Raw genomic sequence first — 22,377 nt, 5'->3', positions numbered from 1 at the left:
GAATGTGTTCTGGATGATAAGAGAGCATGACTTTCCCTGTGTTTGGAGGCCCTGGGGTTTCTCCTGAGCACAGAGAGTGAAGGGCCTGGATGGCATTCTGCCTTCCAGCTGAGCCATCCAGGGTCTTTCCCATTGTGACCTTGCTGATCTAGACATTGCCTCTAACTTTGTGTCCCCATTTGTCCCCAGAGCCCAAGGTGGTGTTTGCCAAGGAGCAGCAGACACACAGCGAGGTGAAGACAGAGGCGGGGGCCAGTGCCACACTGAGCTGCACGGTGGCCCAGGCCCAGACCGAGGTGACCTGGTTCAAGGATGGGAAGAAGCTGAGCTCTGGCTCGAAGGTTCGAGTGGAGGCCTCGGGCTATGAGAGGAGGCTGGTGGTGCAGCAGGCGGGCAAGGCGGATGCTGGGGAGTACAGCTGTGAGGCCGGGGGACAGAGGGTCTCCTTCCGTCTGGACGTCACAGGTCAGTTGGTTAGACATTTGGCTGCATCACGGGACAACCCTGGGGGGCATGTTTCAGTGCGGGCTAGGTGCTGGGTGTGTTGTGAGGCTGCACAAGGGCATGCATTGGCTAGTTCTCCACAAGTAACAAGTAACCCCAAGCTCAGAGGAGTGAACGAGAACTATGCTTTTGTCTCTCCAGTCTGTGGGGCAGGAGGTACTGTGTGGTCTGTACTGATGGCTCACTTCTGTCCAGTGTGGTGTCACCAGGGCTGGGAATCCAAGCTGGATGTATGTTTGCATCTGGCGTCCTCACTGAGATGGCCCTGGAGGAAAGGACTGTATGCCATGAGAGGCCTCTTATAGCAATGGGGCTGACCTCAGTGCTGGTTTTGGAGCGTTGTCTCCCTTTGCAGCAGCTTGTCCCCAGAGTGGTGGTCTCTAGGGCCACCCGGGCCTCTGCTTAAGGTGGCCAGGTTTCCCTCAGGGTGCAGGAGCTCTTGAAGCTCTGCTCCGGGAGACCAGCGTGTTACCTCTGCTTGTTCGGTCAGAGCTAAGCAGAAAGCTTGACTGGTCCCACGAGCATAGAGAAGCAGACCCTGCTGTGGATAGTAGGGTGGCGGGCCCCATTGCAGAGGGGCCTGGACACATGGAGGCTGGACCCTGGGGGAACCTTTTTGACTTTTTATCACAAAGTCATGGGCATTCATTCTGTGTCATCCTCTTTCAAATTCTTTCTGCCTCATGTCATGGCTCCAACCATCACGTTTAAAAGAGGAAGGGTCTGGAGGGTCTCTCTCTCTCTCTCTCTCTCTCTCTCTCTCTCTCTCTCTCTCTGCACACATATGCACACATGCCTGCATGTGTGCATGCACATGCTAAAATTAGTTTTTGTTTCTTTGGTTTTGGGGTCCTAGCCAAAATTTCATTATCTGTATCAATGTACTGACAGAGGTATTCCCTCATACTTCCTTCTAGTTGTATTGTGGCTTCTGATTTTATGTTTAGGTCTTTGATACATTTTGAGCTCATGTTTGAACATGGAGAGAGTTAGGGCCTTGTTTAATTGATCACTGTAAACATTTATCTCTTCTTTTTTGGGGGGGAGGGGTAGGGTCTCACTGTATAGTCTTGGCTGGCTTGGAACTTGCTATGTAGGGCAGGCTGGCCTCAAATTTACCAAGGTGTGTTCACCTCTGCCTCCAAAGTGATGGGATTAAAGGCATGTGCCACTATGCCTGGCAAATCATTGTAATTAAAAAAAAAAAAAAAGCCTTGCATGTATGTATACCTACCATGTGTGTGCAGTACCAGAGAGACAGAAAGAGGGCAGTAGACCTCTGGAGTTGGAGTTGCAGGTAGTTGTGAACTATCATGTGTGTGCTGGGAACTGAACTCCAGTCTTCTGCAAGAGCAGCACATGCTCTTAACTGCTGAGCCATGTCTCTAGCCCTGGATGACTATAATTTTATAGTAGGTTTTAAAACTGGGAGGTGGGACACCTCCAATTTTATTCTTCTTTCTTTTTAAATTTATTTAGCATCACAATGTTTTTTTGAGAGCCTTTGTACTTGTGGGGAGTCTGTCTTGATGTTTTCACTTTTAGATTTTAATAAATTTAGTTATTTCTTATTTATTTTTTTTTTAGTTGAGACAATGGTTAGTCTGTTCTATTGATGTTTTTCAAAGAACCAACTTTTTACTTACTTGAATATACTCTTTTCTTTAGAAAAAAAAGGTTTATTTAAAATTGTCACCAACTTTTGTTGCTGGTAGTGTTTGTGTGTCAGTGGCCTCTCTGAGCTGGCCTATAAAGGACACATTCCTCATCATGTGATTGGATAGTGCTGGTCTGTGGCTGTTGGCCATGGATACAACGCTTCTGAGCAGTTGTACACTGAACTCAGCATTACCTCAGGCCTTTCATGGGGTTGCCCAGGTGGGCAGGCCTCTCCGAGCATAGCTGCTATGTTAGGAGATGCCAATGCATTCCAAAGCCCCCTGTGGATTTTCTTTCCCTAACTTTTGGTTAGACTTATTGCTACAACCTGTTCTCCACTGTCCAGGGAAGCCTGGAATTCAGTGAAGACTTCTGGTTGCCCTATAGTCCTTCCTGGGAACAGTGCTCTGCATTGAGAACTCAGAACCAATAAAGACAACCTGTGAGTGGAGTTCAGGGGTCACCATACATCAGATGATGCTAGCTGTCTGAGGACCTGGTCTGCCTTGCTCTGCCTGGGACTGCAGAGGCACCACTGGATTCAAAGGCACATTGTAGTAGAGAGGGTGAGGGGGCAGCGATATAAAACTCCTCACCTCTGCAGTCTGTGACCCAGGTTCAGAGGTTTTTCTGGACCATGTCTGTTCGTCCTCAGATACTGTAAGCCATTGGTCAATTTCTAGAGTTCTGAAGGTTGATTTTAACCCTTTTCTTTTTCCTTTTTTTTTGTGGTGGTGCGGGGTGGGTGGCTATGCTTCAATTTCTCTCATCTTAGAAATGGAAAATGAACTACAAATTTGTATTGGAAATGTATTCAAAAGCACATGCTTATTCTGTTGGTCTATCCTGCACACCTGGGAGCATTTGGAGACACCCAGAGGTGTCCACTAAAGGGAGTGGTCCTTTGTTCTTTAGGTTCCTGGAGATAGGGACGTGGAGATGATACATTTAGCTTCTAGGAGGCTAGATGGAGGATTGATTTGGACAAGGGGAGGCCGAGGCAGGGAGACCAGCTGTGAGGCTCTTCCTTACTCCAGGAGGAGGTGATGAGGTCAGGAGAGACGGTGACTGTGAGCTTGGAGAGGAGGCCGAGGCTGAGAGCTGCTGTAGAGGGGAGTAGAACAACACTAAGAGGCGTGAAGAGTGAGGAAGAGGGAGCCGGGAGGCACAGTGCAGACTTGGGCAACAAGAATCAGAAAAGCAGCGATAGCATGGTGTCCTAAGTATTGAGGGAAACAACTGTCAGCTTCGAATTCCATGCCCGGCTGAGCTGTCATTCAGAAGTGAAGGTAAAATAAAACACATTCAGAAAGTATCTTTAGAGAGATTACCATCACAAAAACTTACTGAAGAATTGTCAATGGATATACTGCTCAGAGTGAAAAACTTTACTCAAAAGTTAACAGGATGGGGTCCTTGAGTCACCAGAGTTTGGGAAGCAAGGTAAATCCTAATTTAGTTATAGCAACTGTGTGTCCCTGTCTTCCTCCAGAGCCCAAGGTGGTGTTTGCCAAGGAGCAGCAGGCTCGCAGCGAGGTGAAGGCAGAGGCAGGGGCCAGTGCCACACTGAGCTGCACGGTGGCCCAGGCCCAGACCGAGGTGACCTGGTTCAAGGATGGGAAGAAGCTGAGCTCTGGCTCGAAGGTTCGAGTGGAGGCCTCGGGCTGTGAGAGGAGGCTGGTGGTGCAGCAGGCGGGCAAGGCAGATGCTGGGGAGTACAGCTGTGAGGCCGGGGGACAGAAGGTCTCCTTCCGTCTGGACATCACAGGTGGGTGCTGAGACACTAAATTAATTTGCAAATGTTATGAGCCTGGTTGTGACCAGGAAGGTCCTGGTGCCTTTCCCACTGAGTATCATCTTTGCCTGTCTCATCCTCTGCCAATCTCATCCCTGTGTCTGGTCCAGGTGCAGTTGGTGGATATGTGTTCAGCTTGTGTGCCACACAAGGTGTCTTTTTTTTGTTTTGTTTTTTTTTTTTTTGTTTTTCGAGACAGGGTTTCTCTGTGTAGCTTTGCGCCTTTCCTGAACTCACTTGTAGACCAGCTGACTCGAACTCACAGAGATCCGCCTGGCTCTGCCTCCCGAGTGCTGGGATTAAAGGCGTGCGCCACCACCGCCCGGCTACACAAGGTGTCTTAACGTTATAACGTTCTGTTTCGTGTTCTCGGCACCTGCTTAGGTTCTACCAGTGTTCCTTGGTGCCATGGACTCTAGTCCTACTTGTGTGCAGGTCTGAGATGATCAGTGTCTCTGTTTGAGGTCTCTCCCACAGCTCTCTATGGTCTCACCCAGTCCCACATGAGGCATCTTTTAAGGAGAAATTTTAATTCATGTTCAGCCAGGGTGAGGAAGAATTTAGTCACATGGTCATATAGCAACACTGAACCCAGGGCTGTTGGGGGTTCAGTTAGGTGTTTTGGAATGCTCTCTCCCCCCTCCCCATGAGTACTAATGCAGGGTTGAGAACAAGACCTTTCTCAGTCCCGTTCTGCTTGACCCAGAGACATAAGGCACCAGAAACTCAGTGGCCACCGAAAGTCAACCTGAGACAAAGACTCTTGGTTTGTTGACTCATGCCAGTGAAAACAAGAGATTTGGACGCTCTCGGGAGCAAGCTAATCGGAAGCAGGCGTTGTTAAGAGAAATTAGGGAAAAGTGAAAGACCCCCCACTCCCAGAGTGAGAGGGGGGTCCAAGAGAAGAAAAGACTTTGAACTTCTTTGTCTGGAAGTTTTTATGGGACTTATGGCAGAAACTGGGCAAAGACTGAGGCAATTATATTTTAGCCAACCAATTAGAGAGTCTCCTGGTCCAATCAGAGAGATCGGGTACAGTGCCTGTCCACTTAGGGGACTGAAGTCCCTCCTCCACCATCTCTGACTCCTGCTTGTTCTTATTGACCTCGAAGGCCTGGCTACCCGTAAGTCATATAGCTGGCGATGATGTCCTCCGACCTGTCTCCAGTGCAGTTGCCTCCCCTAAGAGCTCTCTGTTCTCACAGCTGTCAAGAAGTAACCGAAGTTGTTCTTGTTTTGGGTTTTTTTGAGACAGGGTTTCTCTGTGTAGCATTGGCTGTCCTGGAACTCGCTCTGGCTGGTCTCGAACTCACAGAAGTCCACTTGCCTCTGCCTCCCGAGTGCTGGGATTAAAGGTGTGCTCCACCACTGCCCGGCACTATGGTTGTTCTTAGTTAACTTCCAGTCTCTGGATGGTCAGGAGTGACTTTCGTATTCACCGTGGGCTCTTTCCCCTTATAGCCCACATAAGCTAGCTCCTGCATTAGTTCAGGCCTGCTGCCCTTTTCTAGACCCATGTTCCTGGATTCTTTGTGGAACACACGAGGATCTGTGGAGTGGTAGACACGTGCTGTGCTGTTCTCTCTCTCTCTCTCTCTCTCTCTCTCTCTCTCTCTCTCTCTCTCTCTCTCTGTCTCTCTCTCTCTGTGTGTGTGTGTGTGTGCACACCCTGATGGTGCATGCTAGGCAAGCGATTTACTGCTGTGCTTGAGCCTTGTCCAAGCTGAAATCTTCTATGTGAGAATTTCCCCCCCTTGAATCTGATTTGTGGTTGCAGATGAAAAGGACTGAGCAGCTCACAGGTCGGTGGCTCACTTGCCAATAGTGAGTTACTGTTATAAAGTGTTTATTTGGCAGTCTTTCACCAATGATTCTGTCCTTCCTTAACTGCCCCTGAAGCAGTGGTGGGATGTGTGGATGAACTGTGGTTTTAGGCTGAGAGAGGCACAGGGCCTTTCTCTGAGTTCAGTGAGTACAGAGCCTGCAGGGTGTTCATCCTGCCCCCACCCGCCCCAGCAGCCTCATCCAGGCCCTTTCTCCATGTGACTTTCATGACTCAAACAGTTTCTGATTTTGTCTTACTGTCTATTCCCAGAGCCCAAGGTGGTGTTTGCCAAGGAGCAGCAGGCTCGCAGCGAGGTGAAGGCAGAGGCGGGGGCCAGTGCCACACTGAGCTGCACAGTGGCCCAGGCCCAGACCGAGGTGACCTGGTTCAAGGATGGGAAGAAGCTGAGCTCTGGCTCGAAAGGTTCGAGTGGAGGCCTCGGGCTGTGAGAGGAGGCTGGTGGTGCAGCAGGCGGGCAAGGCGGATGCTGGGGAGTACAGCTGTGAGGCCGGGGGACAGAAGGTCTCCTTCCGTCTGGACGTCACAGGTGGGTTTTTTTTCTTTCTTTTTAAAAAATGTTCTGTAGTGTGCATATTAGGCATTAGGATGAGACACTGCCTTGTGACTTCGCCTATAGTCATTGCTGGCAATTGCTGATCACATTCGGGGGGCCTTGATTTTGTGAAGTGCATCTTATTTTTAAAAGATTTTGAACTTCGCAACAGTTCTATGAGGAAGAATCCTGACTATTCCCATTTTAAGATGGGCACGGAGGAGCTTTGATTTGCTTAGCCAGACAGTTGCAGAGCCAGGGTTTGGGTTAGGGTTCGTTTCCCCCTGAAGGACCCCCCCCCGTGTCTGCTGTTGGGTTAGGGTTCGTTTCCCCCTGAAGACCTCCCCCCCCCCGGTGTCTGCTGTAGTGTGTCTCCTGGTGTGTGGATTCTCGAAACTTCTGTTTGTTTGAAAATATTGATTTTTGGCAGTTGCGCTGGTTGGTTTTGTGTCAGCTTGACCTAAGCCAGAGTCATTTGGGCAGAAGGACTCTCAGTTGAGAAAATGTCACTATACGACTGGCCTGTAGGCAGGTCTGTGGAGCAGTTTCTTAGTTAGTGATTGATGTGGGAGGACCCAGCTCACTGTGTGCAGTACCACTCCTGGGCAAGTGGTCCCGGCGTGTGTAAGAAAGCAGGCTGGCATGGAAAACAGGTGCACAAGTAAATCCTCTTTTGCAACCCAGAACTGATGGTTGAGTTTGAGTTTTGACACACAGGACAGCTCACAGGGCTGGTTGTGGTGGTAATGAAGCCTGAACATGAGGTTGGAGTTGACGATCTCTGTGGCTGGATGCTTGTTTCAGTGTCGAACTGGCATGTCCTACATACAGATTAGCATTCTGGGCATGTTAGGGATGAAAACGACATTAACTCCCTCTTAGGAGAAGTGGGGTGTCAGCAAGTGAGAGGCAGATGTATTTAAAATGGTTCCTCAAGTGAATTGTTTGAATAAACTGCCAGAGATCCTCTGGTGGGGAACTTTGAAGTTGTCCTGAGTGTGTGTCTTTAATTCAAAGAGTGATAAAAGAATCGTATGCTGATAACACAACTGATTAAAGATCTTTCTTTGAGAAAGGGATATTTTTAGAAATCTTGAACTTGACCTCAATGGACAGTGAAGGAATCACTTGTGAAATCCACTAAATAATTTTGTCTAGGGCTGGAGAGATGACTCAGAGGTTAAGAGCACTGACTGCTCTTCCAGAGGTCCTGAGTTCAATTCCCATCAACCACATGGTGGCTCTCAACCATCTGTAATGAGATCTGGTGCCCTCTTCTGGCCTGCAGGCATACATGCTGTATACATAATAAATAAATCTTAAAAAAATCCTTAAAACTTTTGTCTAGTTTTATACATTGAAAGAAAACCCTTTACACAGTTGAAAGAAAGAAAGGAGAGAGAGAGAGAGAGAGAGAGAGAGAGAGAGAGAGAGAGAGAGAGAGAGAGAGAACAGGCTGAGCAAGCCATGAAGAGTCCTTCGCCATGGCCTCTGCATCAGTTCCTGCCTTAGCTTCCTGCCCTAAGTTTTTGCCCAGACTTCCCTTCCTGATGGACTGTGATCTGGACATGTAAGCTGAAATCAACCCTTTCCTCCCCAGATTGCTTCTGGTCACGGTGTCTTCTAGCTGTCGACACCTTGATTAAGGCGGTAGTGTTACTGTGAGGACCTCGTGTGGTTTGCCTGATATCGGGGGACCAGAGCATCTTCAGCCTATGGGCTTATGTCTCTCCTCTGTTGTGGGCATTCTTGGTCTTTGGCTCCTCTGTCCCATCTGTCCCTGCAAGGACCCCTGTTACTCTGGTAGACCCTTTCATGTTCTTATACTTGATGTTATACACATGCTTCTTCCCGCTCTATCACGTTCCCCTCTCTGCTTTAGTTTGGATATTTTCTTTTGATCCATCTTCCAACTCACTAATCTTATGTGGTAGTACATGTAATGTCTGCCAGTACTACAAGAAGGAGGTTTACTTTCAATTGTTGCATTTTTAAGCTTTATAATTTCTGTTTGATTTCACACACACACACACACACACACACACACACACACACACACATTTTGGTGTGTTACAACCTAATTCCATCCTCTGCCGCTGAGCTCTGTCCTCGGTAACATCACCACATTGGTTTTTCCGTCCCTCTAGGACCGTGCCCTTGTCTGACTTCTCTAATGAATGGTGTTGCTATTCTTGAGGGTGGAGCCCATGACCTAACCATCCCCACCAGACCCCACCATTTCTGCACTTGGGGGTTTCTCATATCCATTTCTGTCCTGGTGTGCCAGATATTTTTTTTTTAAATCAACTTCCACACATTTTATGTTCAGACTGTTGATTATGATGCTGTCCCCTAGTCCCTTTATTTAGGGTGTACCAGGCTTTCTCTTTTGGGCCACCAACCAGCTCCCAAATCATGGCATGGAGACTTTTTTTTTTCCCGAGACAGGGTTTCTCTGTGTAGTTTTGGTGCCTGTCCTGGACAGGCTGGCCTTGAAATCACAGAGATCCACCTGGCTCTGCCTCCCAGTGCTGGGATTAAAGGTGTGCGCCACCACCGCCCTGCTTGACCAAGGTCTTCCCTCACCACCAAGGCTCGGTCACCTGCTTCCTCTGCCATGCCAACATTGATACCAACCTCATTTCATGGACCGGTGCACCCTCCTCTTCATGGTATTAAGCTTGTGCCCCAGCCACGAGGCGAAGTGTGAGCCTCCGCTGCTCACTGCAGACCTCCCAGCTCTTGTGGCCCCTCAGGAGGCCCTCTGCTCACCTGGGCTATGGAAGTGATGACTAAATCAGTGAGTGCTCCCATAGCCTGGGCTTGCATTTTCCTTACATAACATTTGCCTGTGAAGGTTTTGTGCTAATGGAAAAAAATTACAGCATTTCCTATGTAAATTGACTTAATTAAAAATTCATTTAAAATTTAATGTAACTAAATGACCTTTTCCAATTTAAGGCCAAATCAAGTTTATTTATTTATTTATTTATTTATTTATTTATTTATTGTTTTTTGAGACAGGGTTTCTCTGTGTAGCTTTAGAGCCTGTCTTGGAACTTGCTCTGTAGACCAGGCTGGTGTGCGTCCTACTGCCTGGCTGGACAAATCAAATTAAAGCATCTTACAGATGCAGAAATGAGCAGAATCATGTACATTGGTGCTATATGACATAGGTTTTCACTAGAGATGGATGAAACATACATAGTTTAAGAACATGGATGATGTCAGGAGTGGGGTGGAGATGGAGAACTTATTAATTGTGCAATATCCCTGAAAGCTGGAGAGCCCTTTGTGCTGATTTCCATCACCAAAGATGTAGCCAAGGATGTCCTTAAGACATTTAACTTTTTGTTTATGTGTATGTATATGCCTGTATACCGGTCTGTGCATATGAGTGCAGGTGGTCCAGGAGACCAGACCTGTGGATCCCCTGCAGCTGGAGTTCCAGGCAGTTGTTAGTCACCCAACATGGGTGTACTAGTTACTTTTCTACCTCTATGATAAAACACCATGACCGAGACAAACTTACAAAAGAAAGCATTTAATTGGTCCATCATGGTGGGGTAGTGTGGCAGCAGCAGCCGGCATGTTGGCTGGAGCAGCTCAGAGACAAAGTGAGAGAGACATGCTGGGAATGTGGGAGCTACACCCCTCCTCCAACAAGGCCACACCTCCTAATCCTTCCCAAGTCCTTCCACCAACTGGGGACCAAGTTTTCAGTCCTATGGGGGCCATTCTCAATCAACCACCACAGTGGGCGCGAGGAACTGAACTCCAGTCCTCTGTAAGAGTAGATTGAGTTCCTAACCATTGAGCCACCCAAGTATGTTTGTAGCAGCTTTATTGATTGTATCTCCAGGTGAACAACCCCAATGAACTGTAAGAAGGAACAGAAAAGCCATCCAGTGTGGTGTTTATGCAGCACAACCCTATGGAGCAGCTTGAAGGAACAAGCTTCTTTTTTTAAAAGACAGGGCCTCACTATGTAGTCCAGGCTGGCCCGGAACTCACTGTGTGGTCCAGGCTGGCCCAGAACTCACTGTGTAGTTCAAGCTGGCCTGGAACTCACAGAATTCCACCTGCCTCTGCCTCCCATGTGTTCCACAATGCTTGGCTTAAATGAACAAATGGTATGTAGCATGGATGGGTCCTTTAGATAAGCCAAATGAAAGCACCCAAACCCACCAGAATATAATATAATAAATGTGATGAAGAATTTATTGTTGGGTGATTTTCCCATTGTGTGGGTACCACAGAGGACAGTCACACAAACGGAGACAGCTGTGAAGTTGCTGGGCAACATTACCTTAAGGGACCGTTATTGTAATCTTGGGGTCCGTCACTGAGTAGAGCATCGCTATGGAGCATGTAACTGGCCTAAAGGGTGTGAAGTCAGAGGCCAGGCAGAAGTAGCTGGTGGTGACAGAAATCAGAGTATTGGCCGTGTGTGTGTGTGTGTCTCTCTGTGTGTGTTGTGTGGGTACACCTGTGTGTGTGTGCCTGTGTGTGTGCCTATGTGTGTGCATATTTGTATATGCCTGTGTGTATGTGTTTGTTGTGTGTGAGCCTCTGTGTGTGCTATGTGTATGCCTGTGTGTGTGCACATCTGTGGTATGTATATGTGTTTGTGTTATGTGTATGTCTGTGTGTATGTGTGCGTGCATGTGTGTTTTTGTGTGTGTGTGTGTGTGTGTCTGTCTGTCTGTCTGTCTGTCTGCCTGTGTGTTGGCAGTTAGTGTGGATAGGGAGCCGAGATGCTCTTTTTGTCCATAGGTTTGGGTTCTATGGGAAGAGGTACATTTGAAGTTCACTGAGCGGAACAGGAGCTTGTGTTTGCTTTATGTGTGGATAAAACCAGCAGAGACTGGAGGCTATAGTCCAGAGAGCACACAGTGTGTCAGCTCTGGGATATATCACTGAGCAAGGGGATCTGCCACTAACATGGCAGAGACAGTAAACATACGTAGAGAGCTAGAATACCCCAGCCTCTTTCCTCTGGCCTTGAAATTACTCTTGAGTCAGGGTAACTTCCAAATGTACACTTGAATCACTGAGACAAAAGAAACTGTATCTGTGAAGACGTGTGTAACATCTCACTGGACACCTGATGTCCATGACCCCAAGGACACAATTTAAGGAACCCTGGAGAATCAGTGTCTGTGAAATAGGTAACATATTGTATCTCTCACCGTGTGCCCCTCCTTGTCTCCAGAGCCCAAGGTGGTGTTTGCCAAGGAGCAGCAGACACACAGCGAGGTGAAGGCAGAGGCAGGGGCTAGTGCCACACTGAGCTGCACGGTGGCCCAGGCCCAGACCGAGGTGGCCTGGTTCAAGGATGGGAAGAAGCTGAGCTCTGGCTCGAAGGTTCGAGTGGAGGCCTCGGGCTGTGAGAGGAGGCTGGTGGTGCAGCAGGCGGGCAAGGCAGATGCTGGGGAGTACAGCTGTGAGGCCGGGGGACAGAAGGTCTCCTTCCGTCTGGATGTCACAGGTGGGTGTTCATATATCAAGGTTGCTTGTTTGCAGGTGACAGGAGAATGGCTGATGACCTGGATGACCCCAGTGGTTTTCTTGTTAGAAAAACTCTCTGCACGTGTTCCATCCTTCTCAGTGGAAGTACTCACTTCATCCTGGAATGTGTGTGTGTGAGAGAAGAAGGGACTTGGGCCCCACAGTCCTCCTGGAGGGCACAATCCCAGTGACCTGAGATCTCCCACTAGACCCCTACACACTAAAGTTTCCACCACCTCCCAATGGCACAGTCTGGGGACCAGGCCTCTAACACGTGGGCCTTTGGGGACATTTCTGATTCAAACAGCATGCCCAAAGCAAAGCAAGGAGTCTTTGCTGCACCACATGTCAGACAATGCAAAAATCATGTACTGAAGGCATGGGTGTCTCAGTGCAGGGATAGGCAACAGACTGAAGGAGCAGAGGACAGAGCTCAGGTTGGACTTTCACAGCAATGAATTCCCCGTTCCCCACCCCACCTACATCTCTCCTCTTCCCTCTGGGACTCAAGGAAGGGCTGCCGACAATATGATTGTTTCATGAACAATTTTGGACCATTTACCATACTGAAGAAACGGTGGACCAGTAATCACCACATACAAAGCCAACTCTAGTTGAGTTCCAGACTTGGAATAGAAAGGGAAACTCAGAACCCTCTCGGTGACATGCAGGTATTTCTGCGTCTCCACTTAAGGACTGAATTCATTATTTTTAACCAACATATAACGATCATACAGAGTGAAAATGACGTGCAGTGTGGAATCTGATAACATGTCTATGATGTGCGTTGATCAAACTTGGGCAGTCAGCATTTCCAGTTCCTTTGATGTTTATGTTGGAAACTTTGAAATTCCTCTCATGTAGTTATCATGAAGTACTTAACTAGTCCTCTACTGTACAGGAGAACACTAGAATTTATGGAATGAATATATGTGCCAATAGAATAAATATACACTTCTGGAACATGCACACACACACACACACACACACACACATTCACACATGTACAATGCTGGAATACAGAGCTCTGTGCATGCTAGGCACAGCTCTGCTGCTGAGTCACCCCAGTGCCCAGGAACAAGAGAACACACACAGTGACCACCGTAAGACACAGATGAATACTTGGACATTGAAAACTGTGAGTTAGGTCTGGTGAGATGGTTCAGCAGGTGCAGATGAGCTGGCTGAGCCAGCCTCATGGCCTGAGTTCAGTCCCTGGAACCCACGTAAATGTGTACCTGACGAAGTTGTCCTCTGACCTCCGCCTGAAGGCTGTGGTGTGTGCTACCATCCTGCCCGTGTTACACCAACAACAATATTAATTAAAAATTAAAAGACCCCAGCGATTCAGCAGAGCCTACTGTAAATGGTGAGAAGGCAAACATCAGAACAAGGGAGGTGTCTGGAGTGTGTGATTATAGTCCTGGAGTGTGGAACACGTACAGAGATCCTGCAGTGAGTGCCTGGAAGAAAGAGAGCTCTGTGGAAAATTGGGCAGAAAATTGACAGGAAAGGACACCAGAAAGGAGGGAGGGGTGTGTGTCAAATTGTGGCAGTCACTCTTTTTACCTCCAGTCACACTCTGGGTTTAATTACCCACTGTCATCCATGGTTCAAAAATGTATGGAAAATTCCAGAAATGAGAAATTCTTGGTTGCGAAGGTATCTCGACACTTCTGGTCAGCTGGTCCTTATTTTACTTAATAATGGTCTAGAGTGTGGGCTTTTGTTACACTATGTTTCTTTAATTTTTCCATTTTTTCACTAGTAGTTATGATTTTTTTTTGAGGGGGAAGGGGTTGGAGACAACTCTTTCTACATAGTCTTGGCTGTCCTGGAACTTGCTTTATAGACCAGGCCAGTCTTGAACTCACAGAGATCCACCTGCCTCTGCCTCTCCAGTGCTGGGATTAAAGGTATGCATTGTCATACACACTTTTTTTTTTTTTTCCTCTTGAGACAGGGTCTCATTATGCCACCTTAACTGGCCTGCCTGGAACTTGCTATGTAGACCAGGCTAGCTTCAAACTCACAGAGGTCTGTCTGCTTTTCTCTGCCTCCTCAATGCTAAGATTGTAGCCATGCACCACCAAACCTGCTTATGAGTTTTTCTCTTCCTTCCTTCCTTCCTTCCTTCCTTCCTTCCTTCCTTCCTTCCTTCCTTCCTTCCTTCCTTCCTTCCTTCCTTCCTTCCTTCCTTTCTTTCATTTCGAGACAGGGTTTCTCTGTGTAGTTTTGGTGCCTGTCCTGGATCTTGCTCTATAGACCAGGCTGGCCTCAAACTCACAGAGATCTGCCTGGCTTTCCCTCCTGAGTGCTGGGATTAAAGGCGTGCGCCACCACCCAGTGGCTTATGAGTTTTGTACTATGCCTAACTTGTTAACTAAACTTTCTCAGGGCCCTCCAGGAAAAACATACGCAGTATTTGGTGCTATCTGCATCTGAGGACCTACTGCAGGTCTTGGAATGTGTTCTGGATGGATAAGAGAGTGTGACTTTCCCTGTGTTTAGAAGCCCTGGGGTTTCTTCTGAGCACAGAGAGTGCAGGGCCTGGATGACATTTTGCCTTCCAGCTGAGCCATCCAGGGTCTTTCCCATTGTGACCTTGCTGATCTAGACATTGCCTCTGACTTTGTGTCCCGATTTGTCCCCAGAGCCCAAGGTGGTGTTTGCCAAGGAGCAGCAGGCTCGCAGCGAGGTGAAGGCAGAGGCGGGGGCCAGTGCCACACTGAGCTGCACAGTGGCCCAGGCCCAGACCGAGGTGACCTGGTTCAAGGATGGGAAGAAGCTGAGCTCTGGCTCGAAGGTTCGAGTGGAGGCCTCGGGCTGTGAGAGGAGGCTGGTGGTGCAGCAGGCGGGCAAGGCGGATGCTGGGGAGTACAGCTGTGAGGCCGGGGGACAGAGGGTCTCCTTCCATCTGGACGTCACAGGTGGGTGTTGAGATGCCAGTTTATCTTGTGTAGAGGTGATGACTGATCAGATGTGTGGCTGACCACTGGGTCCTTCCTGTTACACTTTCTCTGTTACCATCTTCTGGCTTCCCATATGCCATCTTATATCTGTGTGCTCAGTGAGGCAAAACAGGCAGGCACAGGCCCTTCTGACACACCTTGATGGTGTCCATGTAGTGATCCTTAGCTGTATGTTCCAAGAGCCTGCCCAGTGTCTTTTGGTTGGTTCTGTTGGAATCAGTTGGTTCTTTGTTGTAAGGTGACCCTGTGACCTTCACCTGGGAGAGTGATCTTCCTTGGATTGGAGGCACTGGATACTTGCAGGTTCTCTTCCAGAGCTGTGCGTGGTTCTCCACGGCCAGAGCTGCCCACTAACTCAGGGTAAGGACAAGCCACAGGCCAGATACTTGGTCACACCTGTAACTGTCTCAGGACTGTCTTGGTATTCTCAGCTTTTGGTTTCTCGTGATCCCCTTCACTCCTTTCCCAGGGAGTTGGAAGCTGGCCTCCTACACACCTGTCTGTAGGAGATTGCCTGCTGGTGGATGGTTGCACAGCGCTTGGGTCGGGTACAGAGCGGAGACTGATCAATGTGCTTCCATGTGCACTTGTCAGGGTGGAATGGTCTTTTCAATCGTGTCCTGTGTTCCTGTTGTTTTCCACCAGATCATTCTCATCATCAGCCCTTGGAAGCTGATGTACAAAGCTGGTGTGGAGAAGCGTTGATGTGGTGGACTGCCATGTCGCTGTGCGATCTGCCACTGAGCGGAGTGCTATGAAAAAACTCAGCATGTCCCTGGGGACTGGGAGTCACCGGGCCTCTGGCTGGGTGCGTGGAGATGGCTGAAAACACGCATCTTCCTTTTGTTCAGACCCTTAATGCTGTGTCCTTATAGGCTGCCTCTCTGCTTTTGGCCTTTAGGTTTATGTTGTGTCCTTGGTGTCCTTCAAACTTAGTTCCAGGACCCCAGTGCAGATACAAAATCCTCAGATGTGACAGTCCTTTATGTAAAATGTTGGTGCGTCACATCCAACCAGCACATGTGCTCTGTACATTTTCTTCTTTTAAGATGTATTTCACTTTTTAAAAATTTGTGTGTGTGTGTGTGTGTGTGTGTGTGTGTGTGTGTGTGTATGTGTGTGTGTATGTGTGTGTGAGTGCAGGTGCCTGCAGAGACCAGAAGTGGGCACTAGATCCCCTGGAGCTGGAGTTACAGGTGGTTGTGAGCTGCCCAAACTCAGGTCCTTTGGAAGAGTAGCAAGCTTAACTGCCGAGTCACCTCTCCAGGCCCATCTATACAATAAAAAGCAAACAAACAAAACAATACCCTCCTACCTCAAAACACGCCATATTTATTTATTTCATGTATATGGAGGTTTTACCCGCATATATATATGTGTACCATGTGCGTGCCTGGTGCCCATGGAGTTCAGAAGAAAGCATCAGATCCCCTGGAGCTGGTAGTTGTGAGTCACCATATGGCTGCTGGATCCAAACCCCAGTCTTTGCAAGAGCGGCCAGTGCTTTTAACTGTAGTCATCAGAACCCTTTCCCCTGTACATCTCAACTCATGTCCTGGGGATTGTGCTCAGGATAACGTCAGTGCCGCCAGTTGCCCATCTGTATTATTTGGGGACCAATGACAAGAAGGAAGCCTGTGGGTCCCACAGATGCAGTTCTGCCCCACCTCCATATTTTCTTTCTATTGCTGTTGTTGAATCTGTGATACAGAGGGCCAATCACACCATCAATTATGAGCTCGGACAACTGTCAAAACACCCTGCTGTTTCCTTGTGAGACATTATTTGAAGAGATTATGACAACTAATTTTATGGTTTAAAAAAAAAAAAAACTAGTAAATTGGGGGCTGGGGATATGGCTCAGCTGTTAGGAGCACTGGCTGCTCTTCCAGAGAATCCGGGTAATCCGGGTTCAATTCCCAGCACCCACATGGCAGCTCACAACTGTTTATAATTCCAGTTCCAGGGGATCCAACACCTTCATACGGCCACACATGCAGGCAAAAACACCAAATGCATGTGAAATAAAGGTAAATATTTATAAAAAAAAAAAAACAACTGGCAAATTGTGACAATTTGGCTAATTCCTAGAAAGTCATGTCAAAACTGAAAAAAGAAATTGAAAACTCAAACAGCTCTGTAAGCTTTAGCTGAATTTCCATTCAGTAGTTTAAGAACCGTTTTTTAGGGGGCGGGGCATGCAGCCAGCAGGAACAACATTCCAGAAGTTCTAGAAACAAACTGTTCTTTACTTACAGTAGTTCTCATGGTAAACAGGATGATGAAAGATGGATCATTTTATGGAAACAAAGTGATATGAAAACACACCTTACAGGGAAAATATGCAAAACTAGAAGGCCACGTGCACATCCAGGCCAGGAGAGTGAACGCCTGGTAGAAAAATGCTCTGCAGTGGTTGAAGACTCTGGGGAAAGGGAAGCCTGGCGTGAGCCGTTGGCTGGACACAAGGACAGGAGCTCAGGGCATCAAAAAGGAAATGCACAGAGAGCTCAGTCAGTGCAGAATAAAAGTATTTCATGACACTTGCTGTCTCTGGGTTAGTGAGATGGCTGAGTGGATGAAGGTGTCTCTGCCAAGCCTGAGGACCTGTTTCCTGGGACCCACATGGTGGGAAGAGAGAACCAACTCCTGCAAGTTGCTCTCTGATCATACTCATGATATGGTACACACATGCATACACACACACACACACACACACACACACACACACACACACACTAATCATAAAAAAATCAATTATCATCTCATATCCTGAAAAATCTTCAATAAATTCAGCATGAATTCTTTACAGAAACCAACCCCTGCCCCCCAACTATGAAAACCAGAACTACAGGAAGCAGCAGCTAACATCCCATTTTAGGCGAGGGATTTACCTTTGAAATGGCAACAAGAAAAGCCAGGGTAAGACAGCCAGAGTGGGACTTCCAGTCACCAGTTAAGAAAGTCCCTAAGGTAAGCATTGGGGTGAGAGCCTTGGGAAGGATTGCCTTGCACAGAAACCCAGCACGCGGGAGACACGGCTCCATCCACACACTGCTGCGAAGGTTTGTGGGATTCTACAGTACTCACAGCAACTGCGGAAGCATCTGTTTTCCAATCTGATGCCCAAGAAATGACATTTGGAGCCCAGTAAGGAAATGGTCAAAAGTTTTTGAAGGACTGTGATGAACATCGGGAGAAACCACTAGAAACCACAGAGGACTTAATTTCATTCCTAAGTCAGAATCCAAACATATTTAATGATTTTGAGTGTGATGACGTCCAGCAAACCGGTTGCAAAGGCCTCGTGTTCTCTTGAAGATAAGCAGCTGAGAGCATCTGCTTCGTGAGCTCAACCCTCATCATAAGTAACAATGAAAAGGACGGTGGGCCCAAATGTGCCGATGGAAGAGTAGAGCAGGATGAAATGGCTTCTGTACCAGCTCTTGGCCGGCGGCCATTGTAGGCCCTGCCCCTCCTTTCCTGAGTGTGACGCATAGAGATAGGACCATCTTCCCCACATTTGGAAAATGTGTTAGCCCTGGAAGTCTCGCCTAAAGCATTCATTGCAGTCAACAGTGCACTGAGTGACAACCTCAGAGAAAGCCAGTATGACTGACAGCTGAGTGTGCCAGGGCATTGCCATGTGAGTGATTTCATAGCCAGTACATGGATACATGGCCTACAAAGAAACAGTAGATGTGTTGCTTCGTGAAAATACTTGATTTAACCAGAAAACACACACAAAAGTGAGAAATTGAAGCACACAGGTGGGGAGAATATTTACAATATGAGTAGCAAGACTCCAGTACTCAAATACATACAGAGCTCCTAAAATCTGAAGAGACAGTGCAGGTATAAATGGGGTACATACAGAGCTCCTAAAATTTGAAGACAGACCATACAGGTATAAACGGGATCATCCTGGAACAATGAACCACCGAAGAGAAAAAGCAGGGACTGAAAACCTCAGGTCTCCACCACAGCGCCGCTGCATTGGCCTTGGAAGGGCAGTCTCCAGAGTAGCTCTTACAACAGAGGCAGGATGTGTGTGTGTGTGTGTGTGTGTGTGTGTGTGTGTGTGTGTGTGTGTGTGTGAGATCTGGTTCTGTGCTGAGAGGCACCGGGGCTTCTGGGCAGAGTGCGTGTGGAGTCTAGTCTGGACGATGTTCTGCCTCCCAGTGGTCCCACTACCATCAGGTTTCCCCCACTGTCCTGACCTAGACAGTGTCTCTGACCCTGTGTGTCCTTGTTTGTCTCCAGAGCCCAAGGTGGTGTTTGCCAAGGAGCAGCAGACACGCAGTGAGGTGAAGGCAGAGGCGGGGGCCAGTGCCACACTGAGCTGCACGGTGGCCCAGGCCCAGACCGAGGTGACTTGGTTCAAGGATGGGAAGAAGCTGAGCTCTGGCTCGAAGGTTCGAGTGGAGGCCTCGGGCTGTGAGAGGAGGCTGGTGGTGCAGCAGGCGGGCAAGGCGGATGCTGGAGAATACAGCTGTGAGGCCGGGGGACAGAGGGTCTCCTTCCATCTGGATGTGCCAGGTACCTGTTTGGCCTTATGAGATAGTGGAGAGGGAACTGATTTATCGTTTTATATTAGCCTTTTATATTTGCCCTTTACATTAGCCTTCATCTCTCACATTCCCCATCCTTCCTCTTTTCCTGCAGCTGGGCTGGGGAGGACTACAGAGTTGGAAGAGGGGTCCATTTTGTAAGCCTTGAGTGGCCTTACTATGGGGTAATTCAGAGTCCCATGTTCCCAGAACCATCTTTGTCTTGTATGGAATCTGGGACTCTGGCTAGATCTGGTGTGTGATCTCAGTCCTCCTTCCTCTCCTACACAGAAGAATAGGGTTTAAAGCAAATACCAACTAACCTTTGCTTTTAGTTCGGAGAGGTGCCTCAGGGGTCCCCACAGAGCTCCTGCTCTGGACTCAGGAATGGTGAGGGGTGTCTCTTGCCAAGTCAGCCCACATTTCTATCAGTGTTAGTGCCTGGCTCTGGGTGCTCAGAGGGAGAAGTCCGAGACAGACAGCCATTTGCCTTGTGTGCAGGTGGCGCCTTGAGGACTTACAGGTTGGGCTGCAATCCTAGATGACGGAGAGTACCCACAGCAGTGTGCTACCAGACTTCCACGAAACAGCTGTCTGTGTTTAGATATTGAGAAACAAGCTATAGAGTCTTCATGGGAATATTGTCACCATCATCGTTATTATTGGGCTCTCCCTCCCTCCCTCCCTCCCTCCCTCCTCCCTCCTTCCTTCTTTTCATTCTTTCTTTCTTCTTTTGGTTTTCTGAGACAAGGTTTCTCTATATAACAGTCCTGACTGTCCTGGAACTCGCTTTGTAGACCAGGCTGGCCTTGAACTTAGAGATGCACCTGCCTCTGCCTCCTGAGTACTGAGATTAAAGGCATGTGCCACCGCTGCCCAGCAGAAATGTTATTTTAAGAGTATATGATAAAATATTTTATGGTAATAAATCTGAAAAGTTGTGACAGTTTGCCTGATTACTAGTAAGCTGTGTGAAAACTGACATAAAAATTCAATAAATCTTATGTTCTTTAAATAAGTGGAATAGCAACCAAATCTTCAAATAATTTTGTTGAGAAAGCATCAAATAGTACTGGGACCAGTTATTCCACGATCATGGAGACTTTTTTTAGAGACCAGAGAAAGGAGATAAACCCGTAGGTCATATCATGCGGTCAGCATAGCACTGACATCAGAGCTGACAGGGAGGGTGGGAAGAGTGATCTTCCCGAAGAGCCGTCTGCTTTGAGTGCCACGGTGTTGGCAGAGCGAAGCCAGCAGAGGCAGGAGGCTGCACGCTGGGATGAGGATCATAGTCTCCACATCAAGGCTGAGAAAGTTCCATCCTCCATTGCCCAAGCCAGCTCTTTCCCTGTGGCCTTCCTGACCTAGACAGTGTCTCTGACCCTGTGTGCCCTTGTCTATCCTCAGAACCCAAGGTGGTGTTTGCCAAGGAGCAGCAGGCTCGCAGCGAGGTGAAGGCAGAGGCGGGGGCCAGTGCCACACTGAGCTGCACGGTGGCCCAGGCCCAGACCGAGGTGGCCTGGTTCAAGGATGGGAAGAAGCTGAGCTCTGGCTCGAAGGTTCGAGTGGAGGCCTCGGGCTGTGAGAGGAGGCTGGTGGTGCAGCAGGCAGGCAAGGCGGATGCTGGGGAGTACAGCTGTGAGGCCGGGGGACAGAGGGTCTCCTTCCGTCTGGACGTCACAGGTGGGTGTTGCCACACGAAGTTAGCCTTGTGTGGAGGTGGTGGAGGCTGGCTATGTGTGTTTGGGTATGCACATGAGTGCAGGTACTAATGAGTCCAGGAGATGGCGTTGGAACCCCCTGGAGCTGGAGTTACAGGCTGCTGTGAGTAGCTCAGTTTAGGTGCTGGGCTCCTCTGCAAGAGGATTGCGTATCCTTTACTGCCGAGCGTCTCCCCAGGCCGTGCGTGCTCTTCCCTCTTTCTAGCTCATCTTTCAGGCCCTCCTTCTGCTTCTCACTTTCCTTCTTACAGCTGAGCTCAGGGAAGCTAGGAGAGGAGAGAGAGGGCCTCCTCCAGCTTGCGTGCTCTTCCCGTCACTACATTAGGAAATGCTCTCCATGTTGTGGGTGGTGCAGCCTGAACAACCTGAGGAGGCTCAGATCGCTGGTGACCTCTGCTGAGATGCAGCCAGGTCCTTGACCTCCACCACAGAAGAGAATCCAGGACCACTCAGAGAAAAGCAGAATTAGTCAGGTTATCGATTACGGTAAGAGCAGTGATACAAGGCACAATGGAGAGTCAGGTGCAGGCACCAGGAGAGGAGCACATTCCCTGTTGCTATGGGTGTGACTTGGGGCCCTCGAATCTACTTAATCTATGACTAAGTTTAAATGTCAGCCAAAGTATGTGCTGGTGTATTCCCCCCCCCCCCGCCTTTTTTTTTTTTTTTTTTTTTTTTTTTTTTTTTTTTTAGTTTTTCGAGACAGGGTTTCTCTGTGTAGTTTTGGTGCCTGTCCTGCATCTCACTCTGTAGACCAGGCTGGCCTCGAACTCACAGAGATCCACCTGGCTGTGCCTCTCGAGTGCTGGGATCAAAGGCATGTGTCACCACCGCCTGGCTTCCCCTTTTTTTTTCCCCACAGAATTTTGTTCTTGACATAGGAGACTGTCCTCAGTGGACTGTGCAGGCTTCCAGCTTGGAGGGAGTGCTGGTTAACACAAACGTTCAGCCCAAGGACTCTAGGGACACTCAGGTCACAAGGAGGTGGACTTGAGGCACAGGTCATTGGCTGGGAAGTGTAGGGGTTTTGTTTTGTTTTGTTTTTGTAATTGATCTGGCCAGTTTCATCAGAATTTCTAGCTGTCAGTCAGGGAGACACAGCCCTCAGAACCAGAAGACCGAGGGCCTTAACCACCTCTATTTCCTCACTTCCCCATAGTCGTTCATTTCAGAACACCTACCCAGGGCTCTCATGCTGTGTGGTGGACTCTGGATGCATCTGGCCTGTGGCTTGTGGTGGCCCAGATATCTCTCCAGGGTTGGTCAGAGCTCCTGCACTTTATG

The 22,377-nt window shown here is 48.5% G+C and overlaps 1 protein-coding gene across 1 annotated transcript in view; it reads left to right on the top strand.

The window, feature by feature from the left end:
* Window positions 1-22,377, top strand: part of Obscn (obscurin, cytoskeletal calmodulin and titin-interacting RhoGEF) — a 144,774-nt gene that overhangs the window by 9,686 nt on the left and 112,711 nt on the right. The window contains 8 exon segments of the mRNA XM_037201174.1: window positions 190-465; window positions 3,656-3,931; window positions 6,054-6,202; window positions 6,204-6,330; window positions 11,552-11,827; window positions 14,502-14,777; window positions 19,083-19,358; window positions 20,780-21,055. Of these exon segments, the coding sequence (XP_037057069.1) occupies window positions 190-465; window positions 3,656-3,931; window positions 6,054-6,202; window positions 6,204-6,330; window positions 11,552-11,827; window positions 14,502-14,777; window positions 19,083-19,358; window positions 20,780-21,055 (1,932 nt within the window).

The sequence above is a fragment of the Peromyscus leucopus genome, chromosome 8b, assembly GCF_004664715.2.
Source record: "Peromyscus leucopus breed LL Stock chromosome 8b, UCI_PerLeu_2.1, whole genome shotgun sequence".
Classification (NCBI taxonomy): domain Eukaryota; kingdom Metazoa; phylum Chordata; class Mammalia; order Rodentia; family Cricetidae; genus Peromyscus; species Peromyscus leucopus.
The sequence above is the reverse complement of the archived record's forward strand: the minus strand, read 5'-3'. Positions and strand labels throughout refer to the sequence as shown.